At 43.8% G+C, this 24,823-nt stretch overlaps 1 protein-coding gene across 5 annotated transcripts in view; it reads right to left on the minus strand.

Annotated features, from left to right (window-relative positions):
* Positions 1 to 24,823, minus strand: part of ETV6 (ETS variant transcription factor 6) — a 343,221-nt gene that overhangs the window by 115,036 nt on the left and 203,362 nt on the right. For 3 of the 5 annotated variants that reach the window (XM_081124906.1, XM_081124902.1, XM_081124904.1), the window contains exon 2: positions 14,342 to 14,471. In XM_081124906.1, the coding sequence (XP_080981032.1) occupies positions 14,342 to 14,378 (37 nt within the window). In that variant the 5' untranslated portion in view covers positions 14,379 to 14,471. The remainder of the gene's footprint in view (positions 1 to 14,341; positions 14,472 to 24,823) is intronic. The other 2 variants (XM_081124903.1, XM_081124905.1) reach the window with 1 other exon arrangement.

Raw genomic sequence — 24,823 nt, forward strand, 5'->3', positions numbered from 1 at the left:
CTTCATTAGCCTAGCCTAATTAATAACTGACCCCAAATGATTCTGCCATCATTCTTTCTGCTAGTCTGTTCCATTAAAAAAAATTTACTTCAAAAGGCATCTTCATGTCAATTTTTTTTAAAAGGCCGCTGACCGAGCTGTAGAAACTATGTTCAGGTGTAAGACCATCCTCCATCCAACACAGACCTTATTTCCTTCAACAAAGCAGAGACTTCAGACTCAGCTCCCGACACCAGAATACCATGTATAGTTACTGCCTACAAGCTTTTAAAGGCCAGCCTGAGGAAATAGCTGCGCTGGTGGTTTTTTTTACCCCACTGCTGAAGACATCTTCAATCATTGCTTTGTGTCGAAGGGGGAAGGGAAGAGGTCATTTCTGTGAGTCTTGGCAGCATGGGCCTGTAACAAAATCTGTAAGGCCTCTGTGTGGGTCAGGGATGGGTGAAGCCACAAAGAAAGGCAGCGAGAGAGATGCTCCGAAGCTGGGCTGCTGGGGAGAGCTGTTAAAGATAGAGACGGTGCAGCTAATGGTGGGGGTGGGAGGAAGGAGAGGAAGGGAGAGGAAGGCTGTGAAGGAAGGTGCGGGGGGACGGATATAATCCAGCATACAGAAACCTGTCAGGATGGGATTTATTTTTGTTCTGTGAGGGAGTATAATAGGGCTTTGCCTGCACTCTCAATAGCTGTTTTGAAGTGAGCCCGGCTGGTATGTCTTTAATTTGTCATTTCATTATGAAACTGTTTCCCTTCCAAGAAGCCTTCAAGTCAGGAAGCTCTGTCTGCCCACACAGGAAATTCCTTTGCTTCAACTTCCCCAAAAAGGAAATTTCCCTCAGAAGTGGGCCCAGCATATGCCTTTGAGCAGAGCTGTTTCAAGAAACTTTGGCAGCTGAGTCCTGAAAACACCCCTGGTTTTCTGGGGCTGCTGGGATGTCGAGATAAACAGCTGGGCTCTCACCCAGGGGGTGGGGACCCCACCGAGACGGACCCTGGCCTCCCTCTTCTTTCTCCCGTGCCCTCGCCCTCCGTACACCCTGGGCTATGCCAGGAGCTTTAACTCTCCAAGAGGGCATCAGGACCTGCAACTTTCATCAAGAAATAGGCAAATCTGGGCCCTGCCTGGGTAGCTCCACTGGCTGAGCATCGTCCTGATGTGCCAAGGTGGCGGGTTAGATCTCTGGTCAGGGCACGTACAAGAAGCAACCTATGAGTGCACAAACAAGTGGAACAACAAACCGATGTTCCTCTCTCTCTCTCTCAAACCAATTTTAAAAAACAGGCATCATGTGTGTGCATGTGCACGCGCGCATACACACTCACAATCAGGCGCCCCGCAGCCATCACACGCACTTCAACACAAGGCAGCAATTCTTGTCCTCCCTCAACCCCTCCACACACTTGAGATTTCAGGTAGAAAGACTGCGGTACCTCAAATGAAGAGAGTGTACAAAAATGAAATGGCCAATCATAGGTCCCTAAAACACATATATTACCAAATTACCTTGTATCAAGAGTGGTGGATTTTTTTTCAAAACGAACTTCCCCAGTGAGGATTTTAAGTAAAATATGGAGGGGGAAGAAAATATATCCAGCCACAGTCTTATAAAAATTAATCTCTCAGAAATATTGTGAATGACTAAGCGGTGAGAGGCCCAAGCAGCTGTGCTGAAATGAATAATAATCTATAGTATTTTATGAAGCTTCTTAGCAGAGGCATTAGTAGGAAACTGCCAGATTCACAGTTGAGTTTTTAATTTTCCATTTCAAATCACTTCATTTAAGAAAAAAAAAAAAAGTTGTGAGAAGGAAACAACACAGAGACCTAAAGCACAAAAAGAGAGAGTGGCAGTGAACTTCAAACCCTATAGCAAGAGAGGGACAAAGAAAGACATAGACAGATGAAGAACTAAGACGGCCCTTGATTCCCGCCCCCCCCCCCCCCCCCCCGGCAATTAGATTGCACTAGAATGGCAGAGCAATAAGGATCTGATTTTACTACACTATTCATGTGCCTGGACTCTGTAAGGGATATTATTGACCAGGAAACAGAGCGATATTTAAGGGACTAGCGAGATTCATATAGCTCACTGAAATCTGAACACATTCACCACAAGGTTCTGGGTTGTGGTCAATATTTTCTGTGAAGTGGATTTATAATTTTATTTTAATGAGTTATTCTATTTTTCTAAAATTTATGAGGTTCTAACTACAGCTGGATCTCAGAGGGGGACCCAACATTATTTTTCATGTTCTTAAAGAGAATGGGCTAGGGAACAGTTTGGCTTATACTGGGAGGAAAGGTGGAGGGTCTGATGGACCTGTTCTGCCACCTACCAGTTCTGTGGCTTTGGCCCAGCTCCTTAACCTCTTTAAACCTGACTTTTTATCTGTAAAGTGAGGATAATAAAGCTCAGTTCATAGGAGTGTCATAAGGATTAAATGATATAATACATGTGAAAAGTGCCTACCATAAGCACTCAATAAATGGAAGTTATTACTCCATATGGAGAGCCGTGAGGGATCTTTCTCCCCAATTCCACACTCCCACTCTTCATTTAAACCACTCACCTCTGGCTAGCTCCTGCAAGCTCCACACAAGTCAAGATTCTCCTGACCACTCCAACTTGAGACTTGGATTAAAAGGGTCCCTTATACGCCTGTGTGGTCTTGGCACTGTGATCACACATTCAACCCCCGAGAATGGTGGAAAGGCAAATTACTTTAAGAATGCAGATTTATACCCCAAAATTCACTACTGCTCTCAAGGAAATACAGATGGCTTGCACATTCTCAAGTTGATGTTGTGCTTGAGGAGGTCCAACTTTATTAGGCTGATCCCATTGCTAGCAACATCCCGAGACCAACGACCAGGCATGGTAGGTGTGAGATTACTCATCTTGGTCTCCGAGGTCCTGGTTCACAATGTTTTGTCTAAATCAAGGGGCCTGGAATTTCCATCTAATCTTACGTCTGTCTCCTCTAAGGAGAAGGCCAGCCGCAAGCAAAACTACAAAGTTTATTTCCAACTCTATCCCTTCCCTTGACCTTCCCTGGTGGCCATGGTTCTTCCATTTCAACAGGTTCAAAAGATTTGATAAAATAATTTTCATTAAGATATCAGGGACTTAAGAAGGTACTAGCTGCTATCATAAGTCTTTACTCCTAAAAGTAGAGCTAGGTAGAAATATGTCCTGGTCTAAAAGGGATGTATCTCGACAGTGAAATACCAGGTCCCACAGCAGATCACTGAGGGAGATACTGAAGTTCAGGGCGGTCTTAAATCGCTGCAACTGAGTGACCACATACCCTGCCGAAGCATAACACTGGCCCTGTTCACAGACAACCACAGGCCTCTGTCCTGGACCAGAGTAGTGCTATCTGGACAATAAAAGTTTAGAAGCCAAACTCTTTCTGAATCTCGATGCTCCTTCAGCAGACAAAGTACCAGCCATGAGAGTGCTACACGGCTGGATATGCAATGCCAATGCTATAATACCCGGTCCTATTTCTTCGAGTTTTTCCCCTGGATCACTGTGGGTGGTAGGAGTCATCACAGAAGCTCCATGAAGCAGATATCTGGCGCAATAGCTATGAGACCATCCAAAACACACTCTCTCTCTCTCTCTCTCATTTGGATTCATCTAAAGTAAAATTTTTCTTTGCCGAAGAATCAAAGGGAAAAAAATTTTCCTTTTACAAGGGCCAAAAAAATTTCGCATCTGTTTAGATTTCTGTAGGTCTCTGAAGTTCCTCTCCGAATGATCAGAGAATTAAAGTTTCTAACCCCTGACTCTCAAGTGAGAAATAACTCTCTTAGGGAATTTATACTTCTGTGTTCCTAAAAGGCCTTTAAATAAAACCCCAAATATCTGGGTGAATATTTGAAGCATGGCCAAAGGTTAAGGTCAGTGAGAGCACCACACAAAACGCTTGACGGAGTTGCTGATAAGGGAACGAGAAGTGTGTGTGCAGGGCGGGGAATCTGTGAGGTGGCTTCTGCACCGCCTCACACGAGAAGCGAGAAGAGCAGACGTGGGAGGGAGTTCAGTTCTGTGAGAACAACCGTGTGGACGGAATCAGAATGAAGAGGAAAGGAAAGAGTTTTCTCCCCCACTCTGTTCACATCTAGTAGGAAAATATGCCCAAGGCAGTCGGACCTTCCAACCCATCAGAATAATAGGTCTGTGAACTTGCAGTTCTTAGGGCTGCTTCCTGAAGCAAGGCCTACGGGAGAAGGGGGAAGGAGTAATTTTATTTCCTTAAGAGGGCTGGCACCAAATCGCAGGCTCATGTCTGCTTCTCTACAAAGAGCTTCTGGTGTTGGTGACCCAGGAGCTACTTCAGGAAGCAAAATAAAAGCCCTCCTCAGCTTTGTTCACCAATCCCTGCTGCTTCAGACAATTCTTTTCTCCCTAATCTACAGCCTGTGGAGCCCTTTTCACAGCCTGTGGCGAGGAGTAGGTGACTTGAGTAACTAGTTCAGGGCCTCTATTTAGAAATGGTTTCTTGGGTGTGAGTTTTCATGCCCAGGGGATGGTATAAGTGTCACAGATTCTCTCTGCTGGCTGCGGCGGATGGAAATGTACTTGAAAGCTCAGCATCAAAGCCTTCACTTTAGAAGCTGAAAGCCTTCATTCCTTGCCAACTGTGTGCTTCCCCCCCCATAATTAATAAATGCAGTATTAATTGGGCATGTGCTATGGTGCCAGCTGAAGGAGGGTAGCATGGTCTAATAGACCATGCAGATCTACTAGCTTTGTAAAGCCCGAAACCCCATGGACACCTTCTAGAGAGGGAGCAAAATGCACACTGTCATTTTTACAGGTTGCAGGAAAGGCCAACATGCCTCAAGTTGCAGAGGGGATTCCCACAAATTCTAGAGCTGGGGTCAAGAAGGTAGTTGCCAGAAGCCACACCTGTGCCTAATGCACTGGGCAAGGGGCCAACTCGCAGATGAGTCTCAGGCTGGAAGGGGGGCTGTGAGAACAGGGAAGGAGGCCTGGGGTTCGGCTGTAAGGTCCTGGTAACCAGTGTGAGGAGCGAGTAGCCACGGCTGCCTTCAGAAGACATGCAAGGCCCAGGAGCTGGCTCTGTACCTGATCTCAATCGTGGGCAGCATAGGGAAGCATACAGCAGTGGCAGGCACTGAATTTCTGTATTTCCTTGCAGGGGGGGCATCGTCACAGACTACAATTTCCTGTGTCACTGAAATACCATCTGCACTCAACCCTGATGTTCAGCACTCAAAATCAAGTGAATGATCATGATTCTTAGCATTTACAGATAATGCCCCCCTCTAATATCCCTGGGATCTCTCTTCTGGAATTAAAGAACAACAAAATAAATAGCTGAGCTGCGAAGAACCCGAAGAATTGTATACTCGGGTACTGGGCTTTACACATGAGCATACTATTCAGGGTGACTCTACTAGTAATCACACTGGGCCAACACTCAGAGGGTGGACCCCCAGACAAGTGAACCTCCCTGCTCCGTTGCCCTAGAGTAGGGTTTCCCAGCACATATGACAGGTGGGTAAATACCTGACAATGTTTCTGAAGCGGGTCAAATGAACAGAGTATTAGAAAGTGAAATGCTTTAATTTGTGAACACAGTAATATAATCTCTGTTCAAGAATATCATCTTTTCTACTGTATAATAATAATCTGGGAGGTAAATCATCTCTTTTAAAAAGGTGCAAAGTCATGGACATCAGAAACCTCTTTTTACTTCATTTAATTTTCTTTCTAACACTTCAGAATTTATACAGATGCCTGTAAATACGTTGCAAATAACAGTCTGCATAAAGGAATGAATTTTAAAACGTATCTTCTTCTAAGTTCAAAAGATAGGTTTATGTCTCTGATTTTATCCCTTTGGTCTTTCTTGTCTTTAGTTTATATAAAGTTTGCTTAAATTAAAAAAAAAAAAAAAAATCAACCTATTGGCTTGGCTTTTTCTCCTGCTAACCAACAGCTAGAAGGAAATAATTTCCATCGGTTCCTAATTCTTTCAAGGAGCAACATGGTGAAGTGAAAAGATGCCTGGGGGTTTGGATACAGATCTGGATTCCAATTGTGACTCCTCCACTTTCTCTGTGTGTCTCTGGCAAGGGATTTACCACTCTGACCCTCAGCTATAAAACGCTTTGCAGGGTTAGTGACTAGTCAGAATAATACATATAAAGTTCCTGGCACTACAAAGTGCTCGATAAATAGTAGTGACAATGATTACTTATTCTGCACATTACTTAACATATTCTCTAGAGTGGCGTCTTATTAACAGTTGGCCTCGGAAAGGCTCCTAAGGAGGAGAGCAGCTCCTGTCAGCTGGCAGGTGGAGTATGATGACAGAAAAAAAGAAACTCATTTGCAAAGATAAGCCACTCCTGGAAAACAAATGGGTAATTAAATCCTAACACTGTTATTTCTAAAACAGAGCTACGTAAGTTTACTGCCTGCTACCCCTTAAGCTGCTGCTATTCCACACTCCCCAACACTCCCGTAGGTACTTTTTCTTTACCCTCCTCAGCGAACCATTTTAGTTAATGCCCCACCTCCAGACTAGAGAATTCGGCCCAGCTGAATGGGTGAACTAAAGCCTTCCCTGCACAGCCCTGCACGGTTAGACTCTTCCTTCCAGGCATCCAATCTGCACCCACCTCACATCACATCCACAGCTCTTTATCGAGTATCCGTATCTGCAATCTGCATTTCTATTACTGAAATCTTAGAGCCCCATTTGAGGCTATTTCTAGCCATGATCTAGAGGAAACAGAAATAGAGTCTAATTTCAAAAGAATGGGGTTTAGTCCACCTACTCACGATGGAAGCGTAAGTATCAGGGGAGGGTGACTAATTATCCTTGGGAATTTACAGTCAGCATGTGGCCAGAGACAGGGACGGTTTAAATCCCTCAAACCCTGCTCTATCCTGCTTCAGAAGAGACCAGCGAAAAGAACCCCGAAACACACGTGCACGGTCCAGGCAATAGAACCAGAGACCTCCTACGGCAGCAGCGAAATCAGTAACATCAAAGGTCCTTGGTAACATTTACCTCTGGAAAAGGGTAAGGACAAAGTGGTCAAGGTCATTCCTGTCAGACACTCTAAGAGTCTGAGCTACTGATGAAGTTTAACTCAGGCATGAAGCAAAATGGGAGGAAATATCTGTTATTTGAGGATGGAAACTTTATCATATTTGTAGAGACTCGGCCCCATCAGTGCTCTGAGATAATAAAGAGGAGGTGGGGAGTGACCTAGGGAAGGAGAGTTCAAGCCGACATCATGCTGAATCTTTATGACGCCTGCCAGAGGATTACGGAGCTATAGATGAGGCCGACCATGTACTCAGGGCAGGCACCTCCCATTCTGCAGAACCCTATTACACCAAGAGAAAGGACACAGAGGTACTGGTGTTGGGAAAATCCAAGGGGAGATGGCTGAGAGGAGATAGAAGAAATGAAAATGTCATTTCTTATTTCCTGTTGTTCAAGTCTCTACTCATGGAATGAAAGGGTTCTCACAGGCTTTTATTTCTAAATGGCTCTCTTGCTGGGTCTGTCATAAACTTTCAATATTGGGTCTAGAATAGAGCTGGGCATCTCTGGGCTCACATAAATAACCCACCGAGCTTGGGGGCGGGAACAATCAATTGCTGACAGCTTCCAAATGTCTATTACAGAACTGTAAGGACACTGATGGCCCTCCCCACCCCCTCCCCACAGGATCGGAGCCCCTCTGTCAGGCTCACGCCGGAGGAGCTGCCTTAAATGTGCAGGGAGCTCGGCATGAAACGCGAAGTGAAAGAAAAGGTCAATAGACCTCTGGTTATATATTTCTTTTAGAAAAAGACGTCTAAATATAGCTACATTTATTGAAGCTGCTTCCTTATCAGGAAGCACGGAGCTAGGAATTAACGTCTGCCTGCATCGGAAATTCTTTCAGACAGCAAACCCAAAAAGGAAATTTCCCTTCCAAAGCATCCTGGCTGGTCTGCCATGGGCTGTTTTTTCTCTTCACGCTGTTTGAAGCAGCTGACCTGGGCCCTGGTACAGCCGCATGGGCTGCTGGAGAAGCAGAAAGACTTCAAGCATTTGAGTGTAAAAGGTGAAGGTACCCAAAGGAAGGCTTGAGGGGAACAAAATATCAAATGTTGGTGGCTGGTCATCTTCATGAGAAGTCGCTACTGCTTTGTCAAGACCCTGAGAATGAAATCTTCCCCATGTCCTTGCCTCGACTCTGCTGGTGATGTCACCACACGTCATAGGCAGCTGTGTGCGGAGAGGCCATTTTTGGAACACTGATAATGGCAAAGGACAGGGAGGGTCTGCTGGGCCTTAGAAGAGGGCGGGGAAGGCTGAGGTAGGAGGCTTGGGGATCAAATATTTCCACTAGAGACATGGTGTGGGTAGAAAAGGCCCTGGGATGGAAGGCCCCAGAGCGGAACTGGGCTCCTAGAAACCATAGGGAGTGGTTAGAAAAGGAAGCCAATTTTCACAGTGACTTAGGGAAATCAGTCTCAATGCTGTGCAGACAGAACTCTAGGTCCTTTCTTTAATGAAACAAACAAGGACGTACATGTTTCTCTTGGCCCTTTAAAATGGGAAAAATCCACCTCCTATAAAGAGGTTATTTACCAGCTTGGGAAACCAAAATTGAGCTCTTGTGAGTTACTAGCCACTGTCTGCCAGGCACTGTGCTGGGTGTTATACATATAATAGCTCTGACACTTGTAAGAAATCTGAGTCTTGGCAAGCCTGGAATCAAGCCCACTCGGGTCTGTCTGAACCTAAGTCCTTCCTATTACCATGCTTTTTTACTTGGAAAGAATGAAAGGAAAATGGGTCCTGCTCCCAGGAGGTCATCCTTGGTGAAATGTCAGAGAATGGGGATACCTGGTTGAGCTCCACTCCAACTGCTAGCCCTCTGAGGCCTTCACAGCCAGCTCTGTCCTTTTGGCTGCAGAGAACAACTGAACTTCAACCTGAGCTCACAAGAAAGTAGAGGGAAGAGTAGTAGAAGTGGGTGAGCAAAATTAGAATGAATTATCCACAATAACAGGCTCGTGTTCCTGATGAAAGCCAGCCTGTTGGAGGTTCAGCACTAATTAATGGTCAAGTGCATCACTAGAGCCCTAGTTACTCCATCCCTGCACCCATGGCCGCCCAGACTCCCATAATCAGCAGTTCTTTCAGGTCCATGAGACTCTGCCATTGTGTTTTCTCCTAAGAAAGCCAAGTGGTGACTTCAGAAATAGAAATCACATTAGATTCCTCAAGTGCTGTGTGAATCTAGATAATTCAGTAGACCTATCTGAGCCACAGTCATCTCATCAATAAAACAGAATTAATAACACCTACTTCAAGGACTGTTGCATGACTAAATAAGATAGCACATATGAATGCATCCTATTACTTATAACAATATAAAATATTAACTATGATTATACTGAATTCCCATTTTTGCCTTTTCTTTGGGAACAAAAATAACTTGAAAGTATATAAAATTGTTGTTGGTTGCAGCTAATTAGAAATGAGAGACGCTGCATCTCTTTTTACTACCCTGGTTCTAATATAGCTTTGCTTGTCACGTGACTGTCTTCAACTCAGTTACTCTGCTGAGAATGCAAAATCGCCAAGCGGGTGAGCAGCGGCGAGGTAATGTTTCCAGAGGAAGGCATTAAATTAAATTATTAAACACACACAAGTAGGAGTAGTAATGTAAGAATTCTGAAAGACTCACAAGGAAAGGCAGTAGAGCCAAGGGACTATTTCTGGTGTTCTGACTCTAGAAAACTCCAAGCGGCTATTATGACTATTTATTAACCTGCAACATCATAAACCGTAACCCTATTAAATATGATGAATGACTCCTAGGTTACGATTTTTAAATACCAATTCACAGGGATTTTAGAAGGCCAAACGGGCATCACGGAATGCGAAGTCTTTGGGCAAATGGCGATTATGTGATTAGATGCAATTATAGCAACTAAAGATGAAATGATGATGGCAAAAGGAATTTAGAATAAAGAAAACACATTTACTTACTTAAATTCTGCCCCATCAATCTGAACTATACTTATTGTTATCATAGGGGCAGCCTGGAATCACTGTTGAGGCCAAGTGTTTCCAGAGGCTGGCACCACCTTTTGCTGTGCCCTTGGCACTCATTCCTCCATGAATTTAGAAAAAGGTGGCCTCTGGGCAGACAAATGAGGAAGACCTCTCCCTCACATGAGGAAAACCTCCCTGATGAGAATTTTAAGAAGGCATCTATTGCTCCAAGCTGCAGCCCTTCCCTGCTCAGAGAATCGGGAGTGATCTTGTCAAGGAACTCTGGGGGTCTCTGTCCTCTTAAGTGTTTTTGAGGTATGCCCTCTTTAAAAAAAAAATGGGACTTTCTGTTCTTATCTACTTGTTATAATTGTACTTCAGTTCATCTATCCTTGAGCTTAAAAAAAATACAATCAGAACCATTTATGGAAAAAGAAGAAAAAAATAGCAGCTCTTTCTACTTCTCAGTAAACATACTTGTGTTTGCCCTCCTGATGAGACAGGGAAGTCCCAGGAACCTGCTGCAGGGCTGCTGAAGGGCACTCGCCTGCACATGTGGGCTGTGAGGAAGCCGGACCGGGATGCACGGGGCTGGCCCTTCTCCCCGGCTCTCCGGGGCCTTTCCTAGGCCCAGACTGCCCCTGGCTGTCCCTTTCAAGTCCTCTACACTTAAGTCTATCACCACTTAACACTGCTCCATTTATCACTTGGTTTTTTATCACAGGCAAATAAAAAGAAAAGGCATTACTTTGTGCTTTTCAATAGCGTGCTAATCTGTCACACTGTGTCTTCAGTTTGAGTATAGCCCTGTGTTTGCAGAGCAAAACTGTGAGAAACCCTCAGTAAGAGAATCTTAAACACTATGATCCCTGCCCTCCCTCCTATCAGGAAAGGATATACTTTGACTTAAGCATGAAAAGAGAAAAAGAAAGAGTTAAGAAAAAGGGTTTATCTGGAGATCAATGAGGATAAATGATGAAAAGAAGCCACTTTGAGGCACATCAGCCTGGCGAGTATCTCTTTAAAAAAAAGCAGCTAAAAATGCTTTCAACCTCGCAATACCATAAATGTCCTGCTGCTGTCTTGGCTTCCACATTCTTCCCCGTACTTTCCATGAGCATTCCACTGGGAACTGTCTGGAATCCCAGATTAAAACAGCAATAACCCAACTCCCTTGTTAGAATATTTATTTTCTTTTAGGTTTGGAAACTCAGCTGGGACGCATCTTTAAGTATACAGCCCAGCCTCAACCATCCTAGGGGCTACATGAGATGTTTCTCAAACAGCTCAATGGGCAGCCGAGTCCTGGAACGGGACAGGGAGGAGGGCATTTCAGCCTCGTGTGGAAAGCCCCAGCTTCAGACAAATAACAAAAGCCTGGGAACCTCCACTTTCAGAGGATTCGTTCCAGATGTCAGAACTAATGGTGTCACAACGGGGCTCATGCAGATTACCAAGGAGGTTCCTGAAGTCAGACTGCCAGAGAGCATGCATTTAGGCAAAATCATCACCCTGACCTGAATCCATAATCTAACAACTAAATCTAGCCTAAGGTTGGCAGCAATATGATACAGTCCTATATCTCATAATTATCTATATGGGGGATCCATCCATCCATCCATCCACCCACCCACCTAATGCAGCAAACCACTCAATAACTGATTGACCATGGTTAATCAGAATACTGAATCACTTAGAACAGATTGTTAGATTCTGTGGTCTAACATCTGATCCTAAGAACAGATTCTAGCCATAAACCAATGCTATGGCCATATCAGTGAATAATGACTGTCAACCCTGAATTCATCCATCCAACCATCTAAAAAAATATTTATTAAACACACATTGTGGCATAGTAGATAAGAATATAAGCTTTGGAGTCAGGCAGAATTGAGTTTCAATCCTGACTTTATCTCTTACCACCTTTGGCAAGTTGTTTAAATTCTCTAAGCCCTAAATTCCTTATGTGTGACATGGATATAAAAAGAATATCAACCTTACAAGTACTGCTGTGAGAATTAAACAAAATAATTTACATAAAGGACTTCACGCAGTGCCCGGTACAAGGTAATCCCACAATAAATACTGGCTCAATGATCATGTGCTGGGCACACAGTAGGGCCTGGCAAAACAGCGGTAAGCTGTGGCTCACTGAGAAAACTGTCTAATCCTGAAAAAATTGAAGTCTTGGTATGGGAAAAACAGTTCACGTAGGGAGAATGAGTCCTTAGGTGAGAATCATAATATTTGGAAGAGAGCTGTTTAACGTTCTCTTGCCCAGTCACAATGTCATATGGTAGGAAAACTGAGTGTTAGAACGGCTGACTCACAGTCAAACAGCTGGTTTAACGGCAGAACTAGTTAAGAATTAAGATCTCCAGTCTGCCAGTTTGCTTGGCATGTGTCTGGTTTGTTTTACCATGATAACTTCCTATAGAGAGGCAGCTCTATGGTCAAAGAGCTGACGTTTGCAAAGGAATTGAGAAGCAGCCCAGAAATTAGGGCCTCCTTCGAGGGGTGTACAGGAATAAGAAGCTACAAAAGAAACAGCAGCCCCCCTGGGACAAGCCTTCCTAATTCTTTGCTCTCTGCACCTGGCGAGGTATTTGGTCTGCTTTATTCTTTTCTGTATCCCCAGCATCCAGCAGAGTCCCTGGGACAGCGCGGGTCATCAATAACTATTTGTTGAATGAAGACATGAATGAGATTAGGTAGCAGGAGTGTTCTGAATGCGTGGCAGGAGTGTGTTCCACCCTGAAGTGAATATACCAGTCATGAGGCAGCTTTTAGAGGAAAAGATGCTATTACCTGGCTGTGGCTTCTCTTGCAATCCTGTCTGCTGCCATGGTGCCAAAACGCTCCAGTTTACTAAGGACAACAGTGCCTACAGCCATGACCTTGGCACCTTTACGGTCCCAATCTCATCTTTAAAAGTTCACTGTGGAGAAGGTGGTAGAGTGGAGCTATGCCCTTCACCTCCTTGCCTAAGTGAAGCTGGAATGTGCTGACCCTAACATGTAGCAACCGTGTAAATAGTGATGGACACAGCAAGCTGGAAGAGGGGGAGAATCCTCATGGTCCCCAACTCCTTGCCAAAAGCCCAGCACCCATCCTGACTGTGGGGGAGAAGGGGTTACCAGCAATGTTCCCCCAGCATCAGTCATCTGATTCCCTGAATTATCACAGAAAGAGAAAAGAGAAGCCTGTGTCCTCTGTCCCCTACTGTTCTCCATTTTCAGCAAGCAACCTTCTGGCTCCTGAGGACGGAGGGAACAAGAGAATAACCTGGGGAGCATTGCCATGCCAGGAAGAGATGGCAAGCACAACCGTGCCACTATTTAAGTTATTAGGAATTAACTAGGGAAGGGCCAAGGTGACCCCCAGTGTCCTCTATAACCTGGACTTGTGCCCTCAGGATAATATTCAAGCCAGAGAACCTGGCATTTTCTTGGACACCAGGATGAGGGTGGGAATCAGGTGATTCATTCTCCCCAGCTGCCCCCATCACATTGTATCTGGGCTGGGTGGTGGCACAGGAAAGACAAAAAAGGAAATGACAGGTGTCGGCTGTTTGGAGCCTGGCCCCAGCAGCACAAGTGTGTTGGCCTCGATGCCCTGCCAAGTTGCGGCTGAAGAATCAGACAGGGGAGGTGGCAGAGGCGAGGGGTAGAGATGATTTGGGAGACAAAGGTGGAAATACCACAAGCCAATTAAACGGCTATGGAGGTAAAGCAGGCACAAGAGAAGGAAGAGCGGGGTGTAGAAGAAAGGAGGAGAGAAAGGCCATACCCAGGCATGTAAAATTTAGGAAAGGAAAGCAGCCAGCATGGAGGAGGCAGGAGGGGAGAGGCCCTGGAAAGCCAGGAAGAGCACACAGCTTATAACGCAAAGCAGGGAGTGAGTCGGACTCAGAAGCTGAGCAAAACATAAGGCCTAAGAAAACAGTAAAGGGGAGTTAGTGTGACTTAGAAAGACAGACAAACTGTCCCCCAAAATTCACCTTGCTTCTTAGGAGATTTAGTTGACTCTGCCATATATATTCCCCATCCCAGATTTTGAGCTAATATGTCATAGAACTGAAATGAATACTCAGAGAAAGAAGGGACAGGAATGTCAAGGTTTGCAAAGCCTTCCTGGGGAGGGGGTGAAGTCATGTGAGAACACTCTCAGAGCTCTCCCCTCTCCAGCTGGAAGCCCTGCCCCGTAGCCCCGCGCAGGCCATCATTCTGACCCTGGGCCCCCTGGCCCTGTGGCCCTCTGTCCCTGCCCCGGCGGGTGCGCAGACACTCACGCAGGTGCGCCGGCAGGCGGATCGAATCTTCCTCCATCCTGAGCGCTCGGGGCACTGGAACATGAAGCGGAGTCGAGGAGGCGTAACTCGGCACGGGGCTCTCGGGAGGTGTATATGAAATTCGCTCCTGCTGTTAAAAACAAGGGCAGGAAGAGGGGAGGGGGAAAAGACAATGAACATTTGGAACTAGGTGTGAAATCAGGGAGGGGGTGGGAGCAAAAAGGGGGGGGCGGCATATGAGCACCGGCCAAGCAATCCCGCCTGCCCCCTCTAGACACTATTCGGTTGCATTCCAGATTTCCAGGTTTTAGGATTTATAACAAAACTCTGGAAAGGTTTAAAAGAGGGCTTTTCCTTTGGACTCGGATCAATAGGTGTCCATTTTTTCCCCTCTCTGTGTACTAGTGGTTTTGTTCAAGTAAAGAGGCGAGACAAGGCGGAGGAAATGAAAAAGTATGTCCTAGAAAAAGGCTTTAAAGACTACTCTCAAAAATGACTTTTTCAAGTCATAATTAATGTCACCAATACATTAAAACCACGTTTCCTCTCCTCTGGCAATATCCTCAGTCTACCAAGTATGATCCTGTACTCAGACCCAATGAGAGGGGAGCGCAAAGTGATGGATTATAAATTCCAGATTTAGTTAATAAATCTACAAGCAAGATTTTTCTATCATCTACCAATCTCATTATACAACCACAACCCAAAATCTATATCCAATGTTTAATTTTTTTTTTCTTCCTAGCAAGGAGTTATCTGTAACATTAACGGGTATCTCCTTGTACCTTCATTTCCTGGCTCAGAATGTTTCCTTTTCTTCTGAACTGTTTCAGAGATTCAAAGAATCATCTGCATTTAAGAAAAGTACTATTTAACTGAAAACACTCAACAGACAAGGAAAGGGGAGGGGGCTTCAGCAGATTCACTGTTTAAATTTAAACAGGCAGCATTTGTTGGATCAATTAAAACTACTGGGTGGGATGGAAAGGATTATTATTCGTTTGAAGTTAAAATATGGCAAATAATGGCAAGAAACCAGCTATAGCAATAGGCCAGAAGAGCAGTACAATTTGCATCTTAGATCGACATACCCACTAGTTTGATTTGCAGGCCATACATACTAAAACCTAACTTCCGTTAGTTTCTGTGGTTTAACTGGGCAAAGCAAAGTGGGACACACCAAGTCTAAAAATAGCTTGGGGGAAAAAGATCAGTCAAATGCCATTATGAAAACAGAAATCAGGAGCAAAAGAAAAATCACAGACTAAAATAAAGCAAAGGGGGTGTTTATGTTTCAGAAAGATAGTTCTCTAACATTTTAGATTTCATCAAATATGCAAAGGGAAGCAGGGGAGTGTCGTGTCGTGTGTGTCGTCCGTCCCCCCGCCCTCTAACCAAAGTAAAGCTTTTCTTCCCTTCATACCCTGGAAAGTTTGGTGGTTGTGGTAGGAAGTTTCAATTTTAAATGAATATATACATATTTTTGTAATTTCCGAATGGAATCGCTAAACCTTCTCTGGGGTATCTTCTACCAGCAAATAGGGCATTTGGAATATTTCTATTTAAACACACATCCTAAAGTTTCCTGGAGAATTTGTTAATTAAGGGCAGTCACATAAATGCTAAATTTCATTTCTGTGTCAATCAAGATGCTCTATGAAAGGTCACCCAGAGGCATCTGAAACCTTCAACTTCACTTTTCTCTAACTTGATCAAACATTACACATATTTTGAGCAACTCTAACGTAAAAGTGAGTTATATTTTTGGTGTTTGGTTTGGGGTTTTGGGGGTGAAAGAGGCAAAGATATGAACATATGTGGGAAATATACAAAATCTGATGAGGGGGTTTTTCAGGGTAATTGTAAACATAGTCTGTAACAAATTCTCCATACACTTCAACCCTCGAATCACCCTTCAGTCCCAGTGTATATCTAGATATCTTATCTACCGTTAACTCCATTCCCAGAAATAGCTTTCTGTTTTGTTAGGGTGTTTTTGCAGAAGTGAAACTGTTGATGAAGAAAACACAGCATGGCCAAAGAGTTTTTAAATGGCTTGGCATGAGTGGGAGAAAAAAAGAAAATGGCATTTTGTAATACGATGATTTTCTCTTCAAAGCACGGAGAAACTCCCGAGATCCTATCTATATGAGTGAGAGGCCACCTCATCCCAACTCCCTCATCCCTCATAAACTCTACCAAGGACAGGATGGGAGAAACCCAGTCCTCCAAGAGGATTTTACTTTATTTTGTGAATAACCTACCTTTGGCCTACTTATGAGAGTCAATCTAGGTACCACCTTTAAAACGTGTTATGTCCTGACTTGCTAAATCATCACTGTGCTGTGCCTTCATCTCACTGTGCTCTCTCTGGAGCAGCCCCAGGGACTGAACTTCGGTATGGCCCCCTGTCCTCACTGCTACACTGCATGCCACACTTCAGTGCTCACCCTGGCATTTTATACCACCTTCTTCCATACATCCAAACAACTCTGGATGGAAACAACTGTGCTGTTTTATGATGAAACCTATAAAAAGAAGGCCAGAGACTGAGTGATGGTGGACCCTGAATTCTTCTCATTCCTGATGATGGTTTCCACTCAGCAATATTTTGACACCATAAACTTGGGAGGCCGGAAACTGTTTTTAAAAGGTCCATGGAGAGACCAGTCAGGGGAAAGCAAAATGCACCTCTAGGGCCTCCAGTGATTTGCTAAGTCATTATACACCTACTGTTACCCTGGGCTCAGTGGCCAACAGAGTACAGGGGACCCCAGAAAGGATGTAGCGCAGGGCCTGGGGTCCTTTCCAAAAAGAACAAAACATACATCTGGAATCCTTTGACTTTCTTTTTGTTAATTTCTGGGGTGACTCACGTGGTCCTGATTTTTCAATCTATTACTATAGCCATGCACTTAACATTCAGCACACTGTCATCAATGAGAAAAATGACATTGCACTATCTCAGATGCAGATATCTAGACAGAGAGGGTTAAGGAGACTAACACCCAATTTCCCAAAAAAATGAAACCTCCTTATTCCCACAATTGCTTCTCTGGTCCGACCCCAACAAAGAAAAGTGCCGGCTTACAGCTCATTCACCTCTAGAACAAACTGTCAGTCCAATGAGAACCAAAGGTGTTTCACTTTGACATTACAGAGGGGATAACAATTTTCCCAAGAGGATTATAACCACTGCTCTAATTAAATTGAAATGCTGCAGACAGTGGTATCGGTGCATTCAAGTGTTGTAGGGGATAAACTGCCAGTGGAGGTCAATGATGTGACTAAAAGTGCCGTGATGTGGTTACATTATTGTTTAGGTGCTGGAAAAAAGAAAACAGGCTGCTCTCAAATTTGCAGACACAATCTATTGAACCAATGGGCAGATGAAAAGGGAAGCCCTGCCATTTGCAAGGCCAATGGTGACACCTGTGAGGAGGGTGGGGGCGGGAGGAGGAAGGGAGCACCGAGCTCTGAAAAGAGAGAATGAGATTAAAGATAGTTTAGGTAAGGAATGAAATGTAAATTTCACTGACCCTTATAGAAAGCGTTTTAAAAAAAAAATTTAATGGGATATGGAGTAGTCTCTGTAAGTACAGCTACTGAAAGCAGAAAGAGTTCTACGCCCTCTCTTCGTTCCTTCCCAACCACGAGGGGCCAATGAAGGGCACCCGCCTAAGGCTGCTCACTTTTAAACAGAGGGCTTAGGAATTTGTGACTATCAGGTAAAGCAAGCTTATATATTACCTGCCGAGTAGAAATGTGGCCTTTCTCCCCACCCCGTACCCCACGGTTGCATATTATAGAAGAGCCTAAAAATATTCTGATTACTAAAAAAGTCTTTCCTATTTCAAATTATTCAAATCCTGGGGATCCCCTTAGTGCATTTATGCATTTCTTTTTGCATCATTAACTCTTTGAAGAGGATGAAAGGTTAAGAAACTTAGAGCCTTGCCCGGCTGGGCGTGGCTCAGCAGTTAAGCATCAACCTAGGATCCAGGAGACGGTGGTTCGATTCCTGGTCAGGGCACATGCCTGGGTTGCGGGCTAAGTCCCTGGTCAGGGGCATGCTGGAGGCAGCTGATCAATGACTCTCTCATCACTGATGTTTCTCTCTCTCTCTCCCTCTCCCTTTCTCTCTCTGAAATCAATAAAGATATATTTAAAAAAAAAAAAAAGAAGAAAGAAAGAAACGTAGAGCTTATTGCCAATGAAATGTTAACTTTCTGGAACTAAAGATCAAGCATTTCTGGAATTGAGAGAAACAAAAAGTTTGGTTGTGCTTGCTGAAAGATGGTTCGCAGGTATTTTCAAAGATTCCTCTACTGCAGAGCTGAGATTACCCTTGGTTTAGGATCTTCTTCTAGAAATAGTCCCATCTCCATAATAAATGCCAGGATTACCCCAGTGATGCTTTCTGAAGCCTGTGTATAGTCCTGAGGAGGAAGTGTCATGGAAACAGAGCGGTGACTGTGACCATTTCCTGGGTTAGCTCTACTAAAAATGCCACAGGTACCCTTTGCATCCTGCAACTCTTTGGTGTTCCACCACTGCGCTGAAATTCAGCAACCCAGACAAGATGGAAAACAGCAGGCACCAGAGATGCAGTGGTCAGGTGGGTGATATGCAGGATTTGGAGGGAAGGCCCCTTTTCAACACTGAAGGTTTTTGGGAAAGCTGATGCTTGTATTGTAGTTGTTTCCTGTAGACTGAACAGAAGAAATCTCTCCCATGGGAAGCTGCTTACTGAAATTTGCTAACCTGAAGTCTGAATGCACATTTATTTAAGTACCCTCTTCTGGCTGCAAAATGATTTAAGGTGGTGGCTTTGGCTTTCTTTAAATAAGCTTTCATTAAGAAGCGAAAGCGACACATCACCAAAAAATGCTCAAGACTGAAATTTGAGCTGCACTGGTTTCTAGGTTTTTGGTGTTATGGATACAAAAAGACATACAGGGGAACCTAAACTCCTGAATGCTGAGTTTGTTCGCTTGAAAAACTACGATGAATATTTTGTTTACCCCAAAATTTAGTGATATCAACTTTAAGAACTTGACCAAAGATGCAATCGTCAGTCCTTTTTTCATACTGTACATTGTATACACAGACCATGACATTTTGGGCATCTCCCCAGAAACAGTATCCCTTAGGATCTGGGATATACTTTAGGATCTGAGATCAAATATGAATTTTGAAGCAGAAAAACAGATCTATCAAATCACACAAGTACAGTTGCAATGCTATCTTCCCATCCCATGCAGGTTCCAGAAGACACCTAAACCAGCGGCCCGAGTCAGCTGTCCTCTTGGTGTCCAGCTCCTCCCCTGAGACAAACATCCCTCTGGGTGTTCAAGGACTTTTACAATGCAAAATGGCCTTTGGCTTTTAACATGCTTGAAATGAATTCAGGGGTGAAAATGGGAGTACCCTGTAAAAATGAGATGGGTGGAAACTATACTCCTAGTCTCTAGAGCTTTCTCCCTTGGGCACCCAGATGCCCATTTAGCCCTGGAGAGAAGTTGGAGTGCCCCACTAACCACACTCACACTGATGTGGGCATCCTCCTAGGAGCCCAGCTTCACCAGTCTAAGGAGTATTCCTGCTTTGGACATTGAAGAAGAAGGGTTCGGGACCTGATATATGCAGATTCCTGCATATTTATATTTATAACTGAAATAGTCCCTTTCCTCATCTTCCTGGCCTTTTATACCCTAAAATCAGAAGAAAGGGTATTGTGTTTATCAAACAGATAGAATTAAGTCAAAGCATCTTAAGTCTTCCTTTTATCTGGAACAATGTTATCATAGTTATGCACTGCAATCAAGCACTGCTATTAAGGATTTTTCCTATTATCCCAGAATTTCCCAGATGGCCCAAATATTTAAAATTCTGCGTCATTTTATCCATCCATACATATGAGTACTCATGCATAATACTATACTCCTCAGCCCATATGTCCCAATCTTAGTTGGAAAATACAGTCGCTGCAGGAAGAGGAGCTAGCATTAAGAGAGCCCTTGGAATGTGCTTCCCATGAAGCCTTTATTTCAGGCTCACAATAACCCTGTAGGGAAGGGACCATTATCTCCACTCCTCAGAAGGAACCTGATCTGAAGATCGCAGAGGTTGAGCAATCTGTGCAAGCCACCAGCCTGGGAAATAGGGTACTTGTTACAAAGAGTAAAACTAAGAAATGACATTTAAGTAGTGCTGGTCAGTCCACAATGACTTCACAGCTTCTGGGGAATCCCAAGAGATAAATTCAAGCTTGTAAGAACTGTCATGGTTTGGGTTTATTTCCCTCAGAATTCCAGTAGGGTTTTTGAGGGTCACTAAATCAAGCTGCTGACTTTCTGAAGCCTGTTGCTCATCCTGTGGGGAGCATAGGTAGAGGGAGTCAATGCATTTAGCTGAAAGAAGGGGAGCAAATGTGATGTACTGGAGAACTTCTCCTGGCATGAGCTCTGAGCAGGGGCAGCCATTAGAATTCATCTAGGGCTGTGTGTCACCTGTGGACATGATCATCAGGGCCAACAGGATATTTACAGATTTCCTGAGCATATGATGACTTCATCTTGTATAGAAATCTCATCTTGGATAATAATCTTCAGTAAAAATGTTACTTTTGCCTCTAATAGTTTCTTTAACAACAACAAAATACATTTCCCTTACTCAACTCCTTTCCATTAATCTGAGAGCAGCAAATCTAAATGTACAGGTGAGACAAACAGGAGGAAAGGCCCCTGTCAACATTTATTTGGAGGCAGCAATGTCCACATTTCTATACCAAGAAGGAGCTGAGTCTGCCTCCAGAAATCACAGTGGCCACAGTCCAACAAGGCTTCTCCAACGGCCTGAAGATGCCGGTTCCCAGTCTCCTAAGTGAGGGTTGGATGAAGGCACTAAGAACATATGTGGCCTGTGGGGGAAAGATTTAAAGGATCCTTGTAGATTTCTTCAAACATGAGAAGGATTAGTGTAAGAAAGAGGTAAGGCTGACCTGTAGCATCTCAGAGGGCCAGGCCAGCAATATATACCTGTGCCCTGGAAATATGTGACTTATTGCTCCCCCAAAAGCCTATTTGAGCTGAAACCAGAAGGTGACTCTACAAGGGGTTCCTGCACTGGGAAGGTGCTATGGTAGAGCTTGAAGGTGCCTTATAATTTCAAGATGCTGCCTCTATACCATCTTATGTCTCCTGGCAAGTCAACGGTTATTAATTACAGTGTGGGCAGAGCAGACCAAATAGAACATGAACACCACAGTCTCCATCTCTATCAGTTAGTCCCCCAAGTCCCCTTGCAGGACCCTAGGGTTCTGCCGCATATAATTAGAAAAAAAGCAGTGAGTGTAGAACTAGGAGCAACCCCTTTAAAGACAAACCCCCAAAGCAAAAAGCTCAAGTAAATTCCTTTATTGTTCTAATTTTAAAACATTTTAATTAAGATCCTTTCCAACCTTGAGATGCTATGGATTTTTTCCCCCCTGAATTTCTTAAATTTATTTCTGACATGAATAGTGAGCAGAATCTCAAGCTGTGATTTCTTTTCATGTCAGGTTGTGGTTTCCAGGGATGTTTTCTGCTTGAAATGTGCTGGGTTCATTTGGCTGGAGCCCCGTGCTGACCCAGACAAGGTCACAACACAGGCTCTGGACCTGGGTTGGACAATTAAACGTGTGCCATTCCACGGCCCAGACTGCAGCCCTAATCCCCGACGTGTGCGGATGATTACTTTCACTCACCGTGAGCTCAGCAGCTTACCGCCACTGCTGGAAGCCCCGGGAAAGTGCACGTCCTGCTGAGTGTGGGTCGCTGCAGTGCAAGAAAGGTGGTGTGACTTTATTTATACAGAACCAGCAGGCTCTGCTTCCGGGAAAAATCAAGTCTTGCTGTTGGATGGGTTCAAAAATGCCCCTAAGCTTTTGATCAACCTTTTCAAAGAGGATCACTAAATCCTTACTTCCTAATTTTAATAGCAGAAGAAACAGGTACTTAAATTAACAGCAGCTTACATCCTGGGCTCAAGAAAGTGGCCAAGTACAGCTCCTTATTAGCTGCTTTCTCCTCCATTAATGCCACTGCCTTTAATGGCTTGGCTATTACAATTAGCTGATCTGCCGTGTCCCTGCGTCCCTGCCTGGGGCTAACGAGTAATGAACTGAGAGAGCTGCTACTTAGTTGTATCAAGGGTGCCATTAGAGAGGTTTCTCAATTCCTCCCCGCAAAGGAGAGAGACCTTCCAGGCATGTTCTAGCTGCCATGTGACTGCCCTCCTACAGAACCTACAGTGTCCCCACTCGGGGGCAATCATGGGACCTTAAAACCTGGGCAGAGGAGAGGATGGGGGTGAGGCTTCTGCAGAGCCCACAGGCAGAAGGCGCCCAAAGGTTGTTTTGAACCTGCGTATTAACCATTAATTCCTCCCTCCCTTCCCACCTTCCCGCCTGCCCTATGTGCCTCATAAACCCTCCTCCCCCTTCCCCCACACCTAGCAGTTTTCTGCTTTCTCCAGCATCACTCTGGGCTTTGCTCATCTCCATCTCTTTCTCGAATAGCTGTATCTGGTAGTCTTGTGAAAGGAGGAGAGAGAAAGAGAAGCTATAGCTCAAACCCACAACCCCAGCTGGTTGCTGGGGGTGGCTGGAGAGGAGGTAACTCAGAACTCTTTCCAAATTAAAAAGATTTTTGTCCTGTGATTTATCTTTATAAGATGTTTACAGCTTAAATGGACCACATGCCTAATAAGGTTTTAAAGACTTTGATGGCAGAGTAAGATTTACATCCATAGAAACGCTAAATAAAGCTGAATAAAGTCTCTAAAATGGCAGCCCCAAGGAAGCTGTTTGCATGAAGTCCTGCAAGGTCCTCACTGGATCCAGCCCATTTCCAATGAACCAGGAGACTCCCCCACCCCCATGTGCCTGGATCAATGAGGAAGAGGGCTGGGTTACAACTGCTGCGCTCAAACTGAACAAAGCCCCCTGCTCTACATATATCTCAAAATTCCTGGGTTGCCTCAGGCTGAGAAATAAATATAAATAGAAAAAGCCTTGTAAACTATACCTAGAGTAACAAGTGCAAATTAGATCTGGAAAAGATTTATATCTCTGCAAAATGTTTACTACCAGAATAATTTTCAATAAAACCACAGAAGAGCACTATGCTTAAAAGGCAAAGTAAAAGAAGCAAGTCAGCATCTCCTTAGTGTTGCTGCCTGAGAAATTGGCATAACAATACCCAGCCTTTACTGCCACATAATTTGTTATTGTAAGGATAAATAAGATGAAGCTTATAAAATATTATGACTTTCTTGAAACAAAGGCTCTCTATAAATGCGAGGCATTGTTATGATAAGGAATTTGAGAAGTCTCAAATAAAGTATTACTTTTTATGTATGCTTTAATAATTAAACTTGTCTTTATGTTGTCAAAAGAGAAATTAACTTCATTGAAACAAAGACTGAAGATGACAATGACCTCACTATGTGACTGACAGATGAATTAGGGCTTGATTGATCTTTTTTCCCCCAACCACCATAATTCTAAAAAGTAACATATAAACATCAAACACTGATTAACAGTGCCACACATCTGCATTTCCTCTTCTAGAAAAACTTTTCCAGAGGTAATGACCATCTTGGCAAGTAATTTCTACCTTTACTTGTAAAAAATCACAGATCTGATTCTTAGGCACAAGACTCCTTACAGGAGCTCAGGCATCTTCCCCCTCATGGTGGTCACAGTCAGAAAGATCTGGGAGTTTTGCTGTTGACAACTGTTTATTAAAAACGAGTTTTGCTGACAAAGTGAATATTACTATGAAAAATGCCATCAGCATCAGTACCATTCTAAAACTTAATGACAGGAATGAGATTGAGATATAAAAGTATGTGTGTGCATGATGGTGCCAGTGATTAACAGAATATTAGGCAGCTTGAAATAATAAGGAATCTGATGTGTTGCACTCTTGTAGTCCTGCTGTTAAGACTAGTTAATAGTTTATATTATGTGAGATCCCTGCCTTCATTAAAACGATTAGTGCTCAATAGTATATGAAAAATATGCCTGAATTTCCACATACTTCAGGAGCTCAGGATCAGCTAACAATTTAGGAAACACACATTTTACATCAGGTATTCTGAATCTTGGCTGTACACCACAATCATCTAGAGAAGCCTTAAGATTAAAAAAAAATCTCAGTATCCAAGTAAATCGGCCAGGCACCAACATTTTCAAAATTTCCACTGGGATTCCAATATGCAGAGGAGGAAGGCTGAGAATCACTGTCTTAAATCAGAACAGAAATAATAGATTAAGTCAAGATAAATGTTAAGTGATTATCTTTCACAATAGGTGTTTAGAAACTTTATTAATCAATTTGCCAACTGTCTTCCCCTCCTGAGCAAATTGCTGCTATTCTGATTTTACTCATAAGATGGAGATTATCAGTATAATACAGGCAGTGAGTTCCTAAACAG

The sequence above is a fragment of the Miniopterus schreibersii genome (genome assembly GCF_964146895.1).
Source record: "Miniopterus schreibersii genome assembly, chromosome: 2".
Lineage (NCBI taxonomy): Eukaryota > Metazoa > Chordata > Mammalia > Chiroptera > Miniopteridae > Miniopterus > Miniopterus schreibersii.